The sequence below is a fragment of the Eleutherodactylus coqui genome, chromosome 6, assembly GCF_035609145.1.
Source record: "Eleutherodactylus coqui strain aEleCoq1 chromosome 6, aEleCoq1.hap1, whole genome shotgun sequence".
NCBI classification, from domain to species: domain Eukaryota; kingdom Metazoa; phylum Chordata; class Amphibia; order Anura; family Eleutherodactylidae; genus Eleutherodactylus; species Eleutherodactylus coqui.
In genome coordinates this window covers 89,322,165-89,336,449 of record NC_089842.1, presented here as the reverse complement: position 1 = coordinate 89,336,449, position 14,285 = coordinate 89,322,165, and the positions used below count along the sequence as shown (strand labels likewise).

The following is a 14,285-nucleotide window of genomic DNA, read 5'->3' as shown; positions in this document are numbered from 1 at the left end:
AGTTCTCCCGAATGGTGGCCAGCCTAAAATTAGCATTACATGGGGCAAAGTATGGCTGGAGCATTATTAATATTCATTGTCAATGGTATGGGAACATACAGATACTGCCTAGTGGCTCATTGTGGTGTTTTTTGCTAGGTAACGTCTTGTGTATATTTGGTAACTATCTAGTAAGTTTGGTGCATGGTAACAAAGGCAAAAACATATTCAATAGACTCTAAGGGACTCCATAATGATTCATTATATGGGGAATCTTTAATTATACTTAAAGGGGTTCTTTGCAGGGGCTTAGCAAAAGATTCATGGAGCCCCACGCAATTTTGCCTATCACTTCTAGCAGCATCATTAGCTGACCTTTTAAGCCAGGGGTCCCCAACTCCAGTCCTCAGGGACCACCAACAGGTCATGTTTTCAGGATATCCTATGGTAAGAACACTTGTGGCAATGTCTGAGGCGCTGAGAATAATTACATCACCTGTGCAATACAGAGGAAATCCAGAAAACATGACCTGTTGGCGGTCCCTGAGGACTGGAGTTGGGGAACCCTGTTTTAAGCGATTCATCAATGCATCACAAGCCTCGAAAAATATACTGTATATATACATTAAAGACAACATAAGATAAACCTTTATACTATGTTAGGCTCAGATACAGTAGCTTGGCTCTAGTGTACTTCTAATATTGAACTTAACATATAATGGTCAGATACTAGTTCTACACAGTATTAGCAATTGCAGTGCAGCTACCTCCAGTGATCACAGGTGATGGTGTATTTGATTGATATCATTCCCTTTTGATTTTCACCTCCACCTGGCCCAGACTGCAATGACGACTTTTTTCAGCCACCAATCATCTCTACAGAATTTGCAACACAGACATCTTTGGCTCCATGCTTTCCTACCACACACCACATCCCCACACTATTCACAAACCTCCTGCTGCCCCTTTTAATAATGCTAACCAGCTTTAACTTCTAAATAAGTAATCTCACAGACTGCTCGCCATGCTGCCCTCTCTCACGGACTGTTACTCAAAAACTACTGTACAGATCTACACAGCAGACACATCCCTGTAACCAGTATAACTGGCAGTGCCTTATGGTGCTCTCAGTGAAGGACGCAAAAACATGGTGAGAGAGTCTGTTTAAAGGGGTTTTCCAAGTTGGTTTTTTGTAGAGTTTTGGGCCCATATCTCCAAAACTATATAAAATCAATATATTCCCCATGGAACTGGTTTTCAGCAGTCCAGCACTCCAGCATTTGACAGAATGGCCAGAAGATCCAGTGACGTCTAATAAATCTGTCACGTGGGCTTCTAATATAGAAGTCCCAGCAAGTTTACAGAATGTTATCAGTGACGTCCCCATCAGGTCTTCTATTGCTTGCAGAGGTCACATGGATAAACAGCCTTGTGACCACTACAGCCCAAAGCAAACAGAAGACGGGAGCAGTCCAGCAGCGGAAGAGGAGTACTGTGGGGTTTTTTAGTTGGAAAACCCCTTGAATTCTCTGCATACATGGGGTCTGGACCGCGTGAAAGCTTCCCAACGAATGTAGAAAATATCAGGGACACGGCTACCCTTTCCTTTACCTGCGGGCAATAATTCAGTTTGCCCCTTTAGCTCTGTATCTAAATACCCTGATGTTACTGCACCTCCTGCTGTCCACATTGCCTGCCAGTAGCACCTCTGCGAATATGTATATGAATATATAGAAAATATGTAACACTTTCCATAAAGCTTCACTTAGAAATCTATTAGGATACAAATCTGCATTAGTTTCCATTTGACTTTCAAAGTAGAAAATCAAGTTTCCCTGGTCAACTTATGCCAGAAGTAACAGGTTCAGCATCACAAAGAACCAGTAGAGAGGAATAAGGAAAGGTGAAAGAAGGGAAATAGGAGCGGCGACAGTTGAGGTAGAAGGAATACAACAAAAAGTACCTTGGGAATTAGTGAGGGAGGTGGCGGTGATGTCACATTTTACTTGCGCCCTCCCAGTTAGTGTTCACGTTTTGTATAAATAGCAAAAGCTGACCTCAATTGCCACAGCTCACAGAACATCCTCACCTGAGACAACTCTGCGGATCAAGTAAGTGTCAGCTCTTCAGACCACTGTCCTATGCGTGTGCTCCAGGCTTCACTTTTACATTGGATGCAGCTCCTTACAGAATTGCACTTTTTGAGCTGAGAATTATCTTCCGTTTTTCTATATATTCTGATCCCTTGGAATCCTACACATGGGCAATTGCTATAAATGGACCCTTGGATAAAGACTCCAGATCAGGAATTGTGACATTTTGCTAATCGTTTGGAGATTTGGGGGCTGATTTATGAAATGGAGCAGTTGCCAACAGAAACCAATCAGGTTCCAGCTCCATTTTTTACTATGAAGGCTGCAACCTGATTGGTTGCAATCAGCAACTTTTTCCAATATTCCTTTGCTCCAGTTTTGATAATCTCTGCAGTTTTTTCCAGGCCATACTGTAGAAAAATAATAGCGCTAAGATGCCAGAGCCGGCATAGAGAACTTTTCCGTGTTGAGATTTTTCATCTACAAAGTTATTCAGTGTCAATGGGCAAATGCATTAGTAATGTTTATGGTCGGATTACATTGCTCATAGTTTTCTTAGTCCCTGCTGATCGTGTCCTGCTGTTGGGTGTAGAGTCATAAGTAGGCTGCATATACATAGGGAGACATTGTGTTTGTAAAGATCTTACAATGAGTCTTGTATTTTCTATGATTATCACTTCGTATAGAACAATCCAAATCAAAGCCAGCATATTCAGATCATTGTTCACTGTAGAAAAAAAAGTACATTTTTCCTGTCACATTGCCGGCTAACCTGACGGAATTCCTTGATGAAGCCCACTGTAAATCAAAGGGGTGAATTGGGCATTGTTGGATGTGTTGTACGAAGGATCCAGTAGAGCGACGTGACTTCTAAAAGGAACCCATGACACCCATATGAACCGAACCTTACATGGGTGTTGTCTTTCTATACTGATGAGCAAAGAAAGACATAAAGAACTTATGTGATGAGCATTTTTAATTAATTAATTGAAACATTTCCACGATATTCAATAAGAAACTGTCAGTAATGTCAAGAAAAATACAGATATCTTAATAATAATCAATTTACAACATCTAAAATGTTTAACATGTAGCAAATACACATTACATGTGCGTTTGCTGTTATCTGTGTATATTATGCATGTAATATGCAGGGAACATACGCCCATGTGTGTGAGCCTTCTTTGGTTTCCTTCGTACTTTGTAACTCTGTAATCATGAATCTAGGAAATCTGTCAACCTGTGGGGTACAAAGAAAGAGAGGTGGTCTGCAGTGCAATCACATCATTAATAGCACCAAAACCCCTAATCTTAGACTGGGGCGGGGTGGATGTGGTTGGTTGTGGTTTGTACAACACTTCTCATTGTGGAAAGTTAATTCTGTCAATGTAATTACTGTATATTCTTGTCTTCCAGATCACAATGTCTTATCCAGTCACTGTTCAACCCCAAGCCATACAAGGGTATGGCGTCCGTAGCAGTCAGTGGAGCTCTGACGTCATGGACTGCTGTGACGACATGGGAATCTGTAAGTCCTCATGGGTTGGATTTTCAAAAAAGTTCTTTTTTCTTTCGAGAGCTAAAAATGTTGGCAAATCACTAAAGCAAATAAATGTAGACGTACGGAGGTAGGCTGGTTAATAATGGATATAGACAGCCCATAGTGTTAATCTATATCAAGTAGGAGCTACATACCCATGTACTTTGAAAGCGTTGCTGAATAAGTTGATGCTATGCAAAGTGTCAGAACCAGCAATTCTCGCGGCCGCCGTGCCCGCACCACCAGTCATGCCACCCGGGTTACAGGAGTGCGGCGCAGGGGAGCCCCGGTTCTAGTAATCTCCCCGGGCCGCTGTAAAACTGGTCACCGCCGGGTTGTTAGGGAGGCAGCAGGTGTTTCTCTAAGTTACTTGACTACCTAGCTGGCTTCCCTGGTAACGGTCTGTTCTGCAAGGCTGGGGGCATGTCCCCAGCACCTCCTTGATTGCCCTGCTGCTGTCAGGCACCCCCGCCCCAATCAGCTGCTAGGGCGGGAGCTCTGACAGCATTTAAAAGTGTGTGTTTTCCTTCCAGCCTTTGCCAGTGTTAGTTTGGTTCTCCAGCTGCACCCGCGTTTATTTTGACTGCTCTTGTTACCCCGGCTTTCCTGACCTCTGCTTTTTGGACCTTGACTACGTTTTGCCTTCCCCTCTGTACTGCGTACCCTCCTGTTGCCGACCCGGATTGTCTGACCATTCTACCGTTTGTTTGTCTTCAGTGTCTGTTTGTCTTCCCGTGTCCCGCTTTCCTAGTGAGGGTAGGGACCGCCGCCCAGTTGTCGCCCTGGGGGTTAGCCCAGGGAGGCAAGTAGGCAGGGACAGGGGTTGCGGGATATCTCAGGGACCCCCATATCCCGGACACTGTCCTGACAGTAACACTGGCCGAAGGAAAGTCAGACCCTTGTATCCGCCCGGCAACTTTGAACCCCTCAATGGAGGCCGTGGCGGCCTTAGCAAACCAGGTCCATGTCCTTACGAAACTTGCCCAGGACCTAACCGCCCGCTTGCAGCTACAGGAACAAGTGGCGGCTGCAGGTCCCATGCAGCCCCCTTCCGCTCCAGGAGCGATGTCAGAACCTCGAGCCACGCTTCCGGATTGCTTCTCCGGAGAGAGGGATCAGTTTTTTGCATTTAGAGAGAGCTGCAAGCTCTACTTTGATCTCCGACCCCACTCCTCTGGTACTGAGTACCAGAAAGTGGGAATTGTAATTACCCGCCTGAGGGGAGAGCCCCAAAATTGGGCCTTCTCGTTACCAGCTCGCTCTCCCGCCCAACTATCCCTTTGACGCCTTTTTTTCCGCCTTGGGCCAATTTTATGACGAACCCGACCGGGCCGGCTACGCAGTCTCCAAGCTTCTGGCCCTGCGCCAGGGTTGCAAGATGGCGGAGGACTACTGTTCCGAATTCCGCCAACATTGTACAGATTCCAGGTGGAATGATGCCGCCTTAAAAGACTTATTTTTGGCCGGTCTGTCTGAGGGCCTTAAGGACCTACTCGTGGCCCACCAGGAGCCAAGAACCCTGGAGCAAGCCATGTCGCTGGCTATTCGGGCCGACCGACGTTTGAGGGCCAGACATGCCGCTCGGACCACTCCACTCCCCACGCCCACTTCTTTTACGGACCCGACTTTTTCACCTCCCACCACCGAGCCAATGGAGCTGGGAGCCATGAACCCCAACCAGCGACGGGAATATCGCCTAAAGAAGAATCTCTGCTTCTACTGTGGGGAGCCGGGTCACCGCATTGCAACCTGCGCTAAGAAGCCACGGCAGGAAAAACGTCCGCTCCTAGGCAGTTGTCGGGAGGACTATCTAGGAGCCAAGGTACTCCCTGTGTTGTCCAAGATGTTATTGCCCTGCACCCTAGAATTCCATTCTTTCCACCGTACTGGGCAAGCCTTTGTTGATTCTGGGGCTGCTGCAAATTTTGTTAATTTTAATTTCGTTGCTCAACTGTCCAGGGTTTTGATACACTTAGAGACTGCGATTTTTGTTTCAGGAGTAGACTCCACTCCATTGCAGGCAGGGGTAGTTAAACTGGTTACCTCTGAGGTAAGGTTTACTATAGGAGCCCTACATGTTGAAACCTGCACATTTCTGGTGATGCGAGATTTGTCTGTGGACGTCGTCCTAGGTCTCCCCTGGCTTCGGGAGCACAATCCGGTAGTAAATTGGGACACATTGGAACTGGTAAAGTGGGGTCCCCGCTGTGCCAACCACCTATGTCCGGTGGAGGTGGGTATCTCCACCTGCGAGGGGGTTCCCCTACCAGATTACCTCTTCTTGGACGTGTTCTCCAAGCAATTATCTGAAGCCCTGCCCCCTCATAGAGAATGGGACTGTAAAATTGATTTGATTCCTGGGGCCAAACTTCCCAAGGGCTGAATTTATAATGTTATGGTTCCAGAGAGAGAGCGTATTCTCTCCCCTGGGGTGGTCCTCGCTGCTGTCTCCTCCGACCTTTCACCTCTCATACACGCCGCTCAAAAATCCGCCCCTGAAGCCCTTCCGGAAGGCAAACTTTTTGTTCCGTTGTCACTGAGACTGAAAGTGTTAGAGAAGACACATGCTTCAGTCCTAGCAGGACACCCCGGTATCAGGGGTACTCCAGAGTTAGTATCCAGACTCTATTGGTGGCCGCATATGGCCAGGGATGTACGGTTATTTGTGTCCGCATGCCCGGTTTGCGCAAGGGGGAAGAATCTCAGGAGACGTCCTGAGGGTCCTCTTCTTCCCTTGCCCATTCCATCCAGGCCATGGTCCCATTTGCCAATGGATTTTATTACTGATCTGCCATCCTCGCTGGGGAATACGGTCATTTGGGTCATAGTTGACCGTTTCTCTAAAATGTCACATTTCGTTCCGCTTTGTAAGTTGCCTAATGCCAAACTTCTGTCTGAAATGTTCATAAAGGAGATTGTTCGGCTACATGGGATCCCCGAGGATATTGAGTCAGATAGAGGGGTACAGTTCGTCGCTCGCTTCTGGCGATCTTTCTGTAAAAACCTAAATGTTAATTTGTCTTTTTCCTCCGCCTTCCATCCCGAGAGTAATGGACAAACGGAACGGATGAATCAAGAACTTATCCAGTACCTGCAACTTTTTGTCTCTGATAACCAGTTTCAGTGGGCTAACTACTTACCTCTCGCCGAATTTGCTATTAACAACCATATTAACTCGTCTTTCCAACTGTCACCATTTTTCTGTAACTATGGGTTCCATCCCCGTTTCTCGCTGTCTACTCCTTTTTTCTCGAACAATCCGGCCGCTGACATATCCTCTGAAGAACTGTGCACAGTTTGGGCCCAGGTTCGTAAGAACCTTCAGGGTTCCCAAGAGAAACTGCGTAAATACTCTAAGAAAAGATGTACTATCTCGGCACCGTTTGTGGTCGGGGAGCAAGTTTTATGGTCATCCAAGAATCTGAGACTTAAGGTTCCCTCCCTGAAACTTGCTCCTCGGTTCATTGGCCTATTTACTGTTTCGCAGGTTATCAACCCGGTGTCATATAAGTTGTCACTTCCTGACTCCTGGAAGGTCCACAAGGTTTTTCATAAAAGCTTGCTTAAAAAGTACGTGACTCCAGTTCTACCCACCCAGAACCCGCCCCCTCCTTCTTTGGTACAGGGGGAACTGGAGTATGAAGTAGAAAGGCTTGATGACGCCCGACAGGTTAGAGGTGTGCTGCAGTACCTTGTCCACTGGAGAGGATTTGGTCCTGAGGATAGGACGTGGGTCCCTGCCAGGGATGTTCATGCGCCACGCCTAGTCCGATCATTCCATAGGGCTTTCCCGCTCAAGTCCGCTCCTGGCCATGGGGGTCCGGTGTCCCCCCGTAGAAGGGGGGGTACTGTCAGAACCAGCAATTCTAGCGGCCGCCGTGCCTGCACCACCAGTCATGCCACCCGGGTTACAGGAGTGCGGCGCAGGGGAGCCCCGGTTCTAGTAATCTCCCCGGGAAGCTGTAAAACTGGTCATCGCCGGGTTGCTAGGGAGGCAGCAGGTGCTTCTCTAAGTTACTTGACTACCTAGCTGGCTTCCCTGGTAACGGTCTGTTCTGCAAGGCTGGGGGCGTGTCCCCAGCACCTCCTTGATTGCCCTGCTGCTGTCAGGCACCCCCGCCCCAATCAGCTGCTAGGGCGGGAGCTCTGACAGCATTTAAAAGTGTGTGTTTTCCTTCCAGCCTTTGCCAGTGTTAGTTTGGTTCTCCAGCTGCACCCGCGTTTATTTTGACTGCTCTTGTTACCCCGGCTTTCCTGACCTCTGCTTTTTGGACCTTGACTACGTTTTGCCTTCCCCTCTGTACTGCGTACCCTCCTGTTGCCGACCCGGATTGTCTGACCATTCTACCGTTTGTTTGTCTTCAGTGTCTGTTTGTCTTCCCGTGTCCCGCTTTCCTAGTGAGGGTAGGGACCGCCGCCCAGTTGTCGCCCTGGGGGTTAGCCCAGGGAGGCAAGTAGGCAGGGACAGGGGTTGCGGGATATCTCAGGGACCCCCATATCCCGGACACTGTCCTGACAGTAACACTGGCCGAAGGAAAGTCAGACCCTTGTATCCGCCCGGCAACTTTGAACCCCTCAATGGAGGCCGTGGCGGCCTTAGCAAACCAGGTCCATGTCCTTACGAAACTTGCCCAGGACCTAACCGCCCGCTTGCAGCTACAGGAACAAGTGGCGGCTGCAGGTCCCATGCAGCCCCCTTCCGCTCCAGGAGCGATGTCAGAACCTCGAGCCACGCTTCCGGATTGCTTCTCCGGAGAGAGGGATCAGTTTTTTGCATTTAGAGAGAGCTGCAAGCTCTACTTTGATCTCCGACCCCACTCCTCTGGTACTGAGTACCAGAAAGTGGGAATTGTAATTACCCGCCTGAGGGGAGAGCCCCAAAATTGGGCCTTCTCGTTACCAGCTCGCTCTCCCGCCCAACTATCCCTTTGACGCCTTTTTTTCCGCCTTGGGCCAATTTTATGACGAACCCGACCGGGCCGGCTACGCAGTCTCCAAGCTTCTGGCCCTGCGCCAGGGTTGCAAGATGGCGGAGGACTACTGTTCCGAATTCCGCCAACATTGTACAGATTCCAGGTGGAATGATGCCGCCTTAAAAGACTTATTTTTGGCCGGTCTGTCTGAGGGCCTTAAGGACCTACTCGTGGCCCACCAGGAGCCAAGAACCCTGGAGCAAGCCATGTCGCTGGCTATTCGGGCCGACCGACGTTTGAGGGCCAGACATGCCGCTCGGACCACTCCACTCCCCACGCCCACTTCTTTTACGGACCCGACTTTTTCACCTCCCACCACCGAGCCAATGGAGCTGGGAGCCATGAACCCCAACCAGCGACGGGAATATCGCCTAAAGAAGAATCTCTGCTTCTACTGTGGGGAGCCGGGTCACCGCATTGCAACCTGCGCTAAGAAGCCACGGCAGGAAAAACGTCCGCTCCTAGGCAGTTGTCGGGAGGACTATCTAGGAGCCAAGGTACTCCCTGTGTTGTCCAAGATGTTATTGCCCTGCACCCTAGAATTCCATTCTTTCCACCGTACTGGGCAAGCCTTTGTTGATTCTGGGGCTGCTGCAAATTTTGTTAATTTTAATTTCGTTGCTCAACTGTCCAGGGTTTTGATACACTTAGAGACTGCGATTTTTGTTTCAGGAGTAGACTCCACTCCATTGCAGGCAGGGGTAGTTAAACTGGTTACCTCTGAGGTAAGGTTTACTATAGGAGCCCTACATGTTGAAACCTGCACATTTCTGGTGATGCGAGATTTGTCTGTGGACGTCGTCCTAGGTCTCCCCTGGCTTCGGGAGCACAATCCGGTAGTAAATTGGGACACATTGGAACTGGTAAAGTGGGGTCCCCGCTGTGCCAACCACCTATGTCCGGTGGAGGTGGGTATCTCCACCTGCGAGGGGGTTCCCCTACCAGATTACCTCTTCTTGGACGTGTTCTCCAAGCAATTATCTGAAGCCCTGCCCCCTCATAGAGAATGGGACTGTAAAATTGATTTGATTCCTGGGGCCAAACTTCCCAAGGGCTGAATTTATAATGTTATGGTTCCAGAGAGAGAGCGTATTCTCTCCCCTGGGGTGGTCCTCGCTGCTGTCTCCTCCGACCTTTCACCTCTCATACACGCCGCTCAAAAATCCGCCCCTGAAGCCCTTCCGGAAGGCAAACTTTTTGTTCCGTTGTCACTGAGACTGAAAGTGTTAGAGAAGACACATGCTTCAGTCCTAGCAGGACACCCCGGTATCAGGGGTACTCCAGAGTTAGTATCCAGACTCTATTGGTGGCCGCATATGGCCAGGGATGTACGGTTATTTGTGTCCGCATGCCCGGTTTGCGCAAGGGGGAAGAATCTCAGGAGACGTCCTGAGGGTCCTCTTCTTCCCTTGCCCATTCCATCCAGGCCATGGTCCCATTTGCCAATGGATTTTATTACTGATCTGCCATCCTCGCTGGGGAATACGGTCATTTGGGTCATAGTTGACCGTTTCTCTAAAATGTCACATTTCGTTCCGCTTTGTAAGTTGCCTAATGCCAAACTTCTGTCTGAAATGTTCATAAAGGAGATTGTTCGGCTACATGGGATCCCCGAGGATATTGAGTCAGATAGAGGGGTACAGTTCGTCGCTCGCTTCTGGCGATCTTTCTGTAAAAACCTAAATGTTAATTTGTCTTTTTCCTCCGCCTTCCATCCCGAGAGTAATGGACAAACGGAACGGATGAATCAAGAACTTATCCAGTACCTGCAACTTTTTGTCTCTGATAACCAGTTTCAGTGGGCTAACTACTTACCTCTCGCCGAATTTGCTATTAACAACCATATTAACTCGTCTTTCCAACTGTCACCATTTTTCTGTAACTATGGGTTCCATCCCCGTTTCTCGCTGTCTACTCCTTTTTTCTCGAACAATCCGGCCGCTGACATATCCTCTGAAGAACTGTGCACAGTTTGGGCCCAGGTTCGTAAGAACCTTCAGGGTTCCCAAGAGAAACTGCGTAAATACTCTAAGAAAAGATGTACTATCTCGGCACCGTTTGTGGTCGGGGAGCAAGTTTTATGGTCATCCAAGAATCTGAGACTTAAGGTTCCCTCCCTGAAACTTGCTCCTCGGTTCATTGGCCTATTTACTGTTTCGCAGGTTATCAACCCGGTGTCATATAAGTTGTCACTTCCTGACTCCTGGAAGGTCCACAAGGTTTTTCATAAAAGCTTGCTTAAAAAGTACGTGACTCCAGTTCTACCCACCCAGAACCCGCCCCCTCCTTCTTTGGTACAGGGGGAACTGGAGTATGAAGTAGAAAGGCTTGATGACGCCCGACAGGTTAGAGGTGTGCTGCAGTACCTTGTCCACTGGAGAGGATTTGGTCCTGAGGATAGGACGTGGGTCCCTGCCAGGGATGTTCATGCGCCACGCCTAGTCCGATCATTCCATAGGGCTTTCCCGCTCAAGTCCGCTCCTGGCCATGGGGGTCCGGTGTCCCCCCGTAGAAGGGGGGGTACTGTCAGAACCAGCAATTCTAGCGGCCGCCGTGCCTGCACCACCAGTCATGCCACCCGGGTTACAGGAGTGCGGCGCAGGGGAGCCCCGGTTCTAGTAATCTCCCCGGGAAGCTGTAAAACTGGTCATCGCCGGGTTGCTAGGGAGGCAGCAGGTGCTTCTCTAAGTTACTTGACTACCTAGCTGGCTTCCCTGGTAACGGTCTGTTCTGCAAGGCTGGGGGCGTGTCCCCAGCACCTCCTTGATTGCCCTGCTGCTGTCAGGCACCCCCGCCCCAATCAGCTGCTAGGGCGGGAGCTCTGACAGCATTTAAAAGTGTGTGTTTTCCTTCCAGCCTTTGCCAGTGTTAGTTTGGTTCTCCAGCTGCACCCGCGTTTATTTTGACTGCTCTTGTTACCCCGGCTTTCCTGACCTCTGCTTTTTGGACCTTGACTACGTTTTGCCTTCCCCTCTGTACTGCGTACCCTCCTGTTGCCGACCCGGATTGTCTGACCATTCTACCGTTTGTTTGTCTTCAGTGTCTGTTTGTCTTCCCGTGTCCCGCTTTCCTAGTGAGGGTAGGGACCGCCGCCCAGTTGTCGCCCTGGGGGTTAGCCCAGGGAGGCAAGTAGGCAGGGACAGGGGTTGCGGGATATCTCAGGGACCCCCATATCCCGGACACTGTCCTGACAGTAACACTGGCCGAAGGAAAGTCAGACCCTTGTATCCGCCCGGCAACTTTGAACCCCTCAATGGAGGCCGTGGCGGCCTTAGCAAACCAGGTCCATGTCCTTACGAAACTTGCCCAGGACCTAACCGCCCGCTTGCAGCTACAGGAACAAGTGGCGGCTGCAGGTCCCATGCAGCCCCCTTCCGCTCCAGGAGTGATGTCAGAACCTCGAGCCACGCTTCCGGATTGCTTCTCCGGAGAGAGGGATCAGTTTTTTGCATTTAGAGAGAGCTGCAAGCTCTACTTTGATCTCCGACCCCACTCCTCTGGTACTGAGTACCAGAAAGTGGGAATTGTAATTACCCGCCTGAGGGGAGAGCCCCAAAATTGGGCCTTCTCGTTACCAGCTCGCTCTCCCGCCCAACTATCCCTTTGACGCCTTTTTTTCCGCCTTGGGCCAATTTTATGACGAACCCGACCGGGCCGGCTACGCAGTCTCCAAGCTTCTGGCCCTGCGCCAGGGTTGCAAGATGGCGGAGGACTACTGTTCCGAATTCCGCCAACATTGTACAGATTCCAGGTGGAATGATGCCGCCTTAAAAGACTTATTTTTGGCCGGTCTGTCTGAGGGCCTTAAGGACCTACTCGTGGCCCACCAGGAGCCAAGAACCCTGGAGCAAGCCATGTCGCTGGCTATTCGGGCCGACCGACGTTTGAGGGCCAGACATGCCGCTCGGACCACTCCACTCCCCACGCCCACTTCTTTTACGGACCCGACTTTTTCACCTCCCACCACCGAGCCAATGGAGCTGGGAGCCATGAACCCCAACCAGCGACGGGAATATCGCCTAAAGAAGAATCTCTGCTTCTACTGTGGGGAGCCGGGTCACCGCATTGCAACCTGCGCTAAGAAGCCACGGCAGGAAAAACGTCCGCTCCTAGGCAGTTGTCGGGAGGACTATCTAGGAGCCAAGGTACTCCCTGTGTTGTCCAAGATGTTATTGCCCTGCACCCTAGAATTCCATTCTTTCCACCGTACTGGGCAAGCCTTTGTTGATTCTGGGGCTGCTGCAAATTTTGTTAATTTTAATTTCGTTGCTCAACTGTCCAGGGTTTTGATACACTTAGAGACTGCGATTTTTGTTTCAGGAGTAGACTCCACTCCATTGCAGGCAGGGGTAGTTAAACTGGTTACCTCTGAGGTAAGGTTTACTATAGGAGCCCTACATGTTGAAACCTGCACATTTCTGGTGATGCGAGATTTGTCTGTGGACGTCGTCCTAGGTCTCCCCTGGCTTCGGGAGCACAATCCGGTAGTAAATTGGGACACATTGGAACTGGTAAAGTGGGTTCCCCGCTGTGCCAACCACCTATGTCCGGTGGAGGTGGGTATCTCCACCTGCGAGGGGGTTCCCCTACCAGATTACCTCTTCTTGGACGTGTTCTCCAAGCAATTATCTGAAGCCCTGCCCCCTCATAGAGAATGGGACTGTAAAATTGATTTGATTCCTGGGGCCAAACTTCCCAAGGGCTGAATTTATAATGTTATGGTTCCAGAGAGAGAGCGTATTCTCTCCCCTGGGGTGGTCCTCGCTGCTGTCTCCTCCGACCTTTCACCTCTCATACACGCCGCTCAAAAATCCGCCCCTGAAGCCCTTCCGGAAGGCAAACTTTTTGTTCCGTTGTCACTGAGACTGAAAGTGTTAGAGAAGACACATGCTTCAGTCCTAGCAGGACACCCCGGTATCAGGGGTACTCCAGAGTTAGTATCCAGACTCTATTGGTGGCCGCATATGGCCAGGGATGTACGGTTATTTGTGTCCGCATGCCCGGTTTGCGCAAGGGGGAAGAATCTCAGGAGACGTCCTGAGGGTCCTCTTCTTCCCTTGCCCATTCCATCCAGGCCATGGTCCCATTTGCCAATGGATTTTATTACTGATCTGCCATCCTCGCTGGGGAATACGGTCATTTGGGTCATAGTTGACCGTTTCTCTAAAATGTCACATTTCGTTCCGCTTTGTAAGTTGCCTAATGCCAAACTTCTGTCTGAAATGTTCATAAAGGAGATTGTTCGGCTACATGGGATCCCCGAGGATATTGAGTCAGATAGAGGGGTACAGTTCGTCGCTCGCTTCTGGCGATCTTTCTGTAAAAACCTAAATGTTAATTTGTCTTTTTCCTCCGCCTTCCATCCCGAGAGTAATGGACAAACGGAACGGATGAATCAAGAACTTATCCAGTACCTGCAACTTTTTGTCTCTGATAACCAGTTTCAGTGGGCTAACTACTTACCTCTCGCCGAATTTGCTATTAACAACCATATTAACTCGTCTTTCCAACTGTCACCATTTTTCTGTAACTATGGGTTCCATCCCCGTTTCTCGCTGTCTACTCCTTTTTTCTCGAACAATCCGGCCGCTGACATATCCTCTGAAGAACTGTGCACAGTTTGGGCCCAGGTTCGTAAGAACCTTCAGGGTTCCCAAGAGAAACTGCGTAAATACTCTAAGAAAAGATGTACTATCTCGG

At 49.6% G+C, this 14,285-nt stretch overlaps 1 protein-coding gene across 1 annotated transcript in view; it reads left to right on the top strand.

Annotated features, from left to right (window-relative positions):
- The first annotated feature begins 1,912 nt into the window (after positions 1-1,912).
- Positions 1,913-14,285, top strand: part of LOC136632345 (cornifelin homolog) — a 29,858-nt gene continuing 17,485 nt past the window's right edge. Inside the window, exons 1-2 of the mRNA XM_066607150.1 lie at positions 1,913-2,090; positions 3,489-3,600. Of these exons, the coding sequence (XP_066463247.1) occupies positions 3,495-3,600 (106 nt within the window). The 5' untranslated portion in view covers positions 1,913-2,090; positions 3,489-3,494. The remainder of the gene's footprint in view (positions 2,091-3,488; positions 3,601-14,285) is intronic.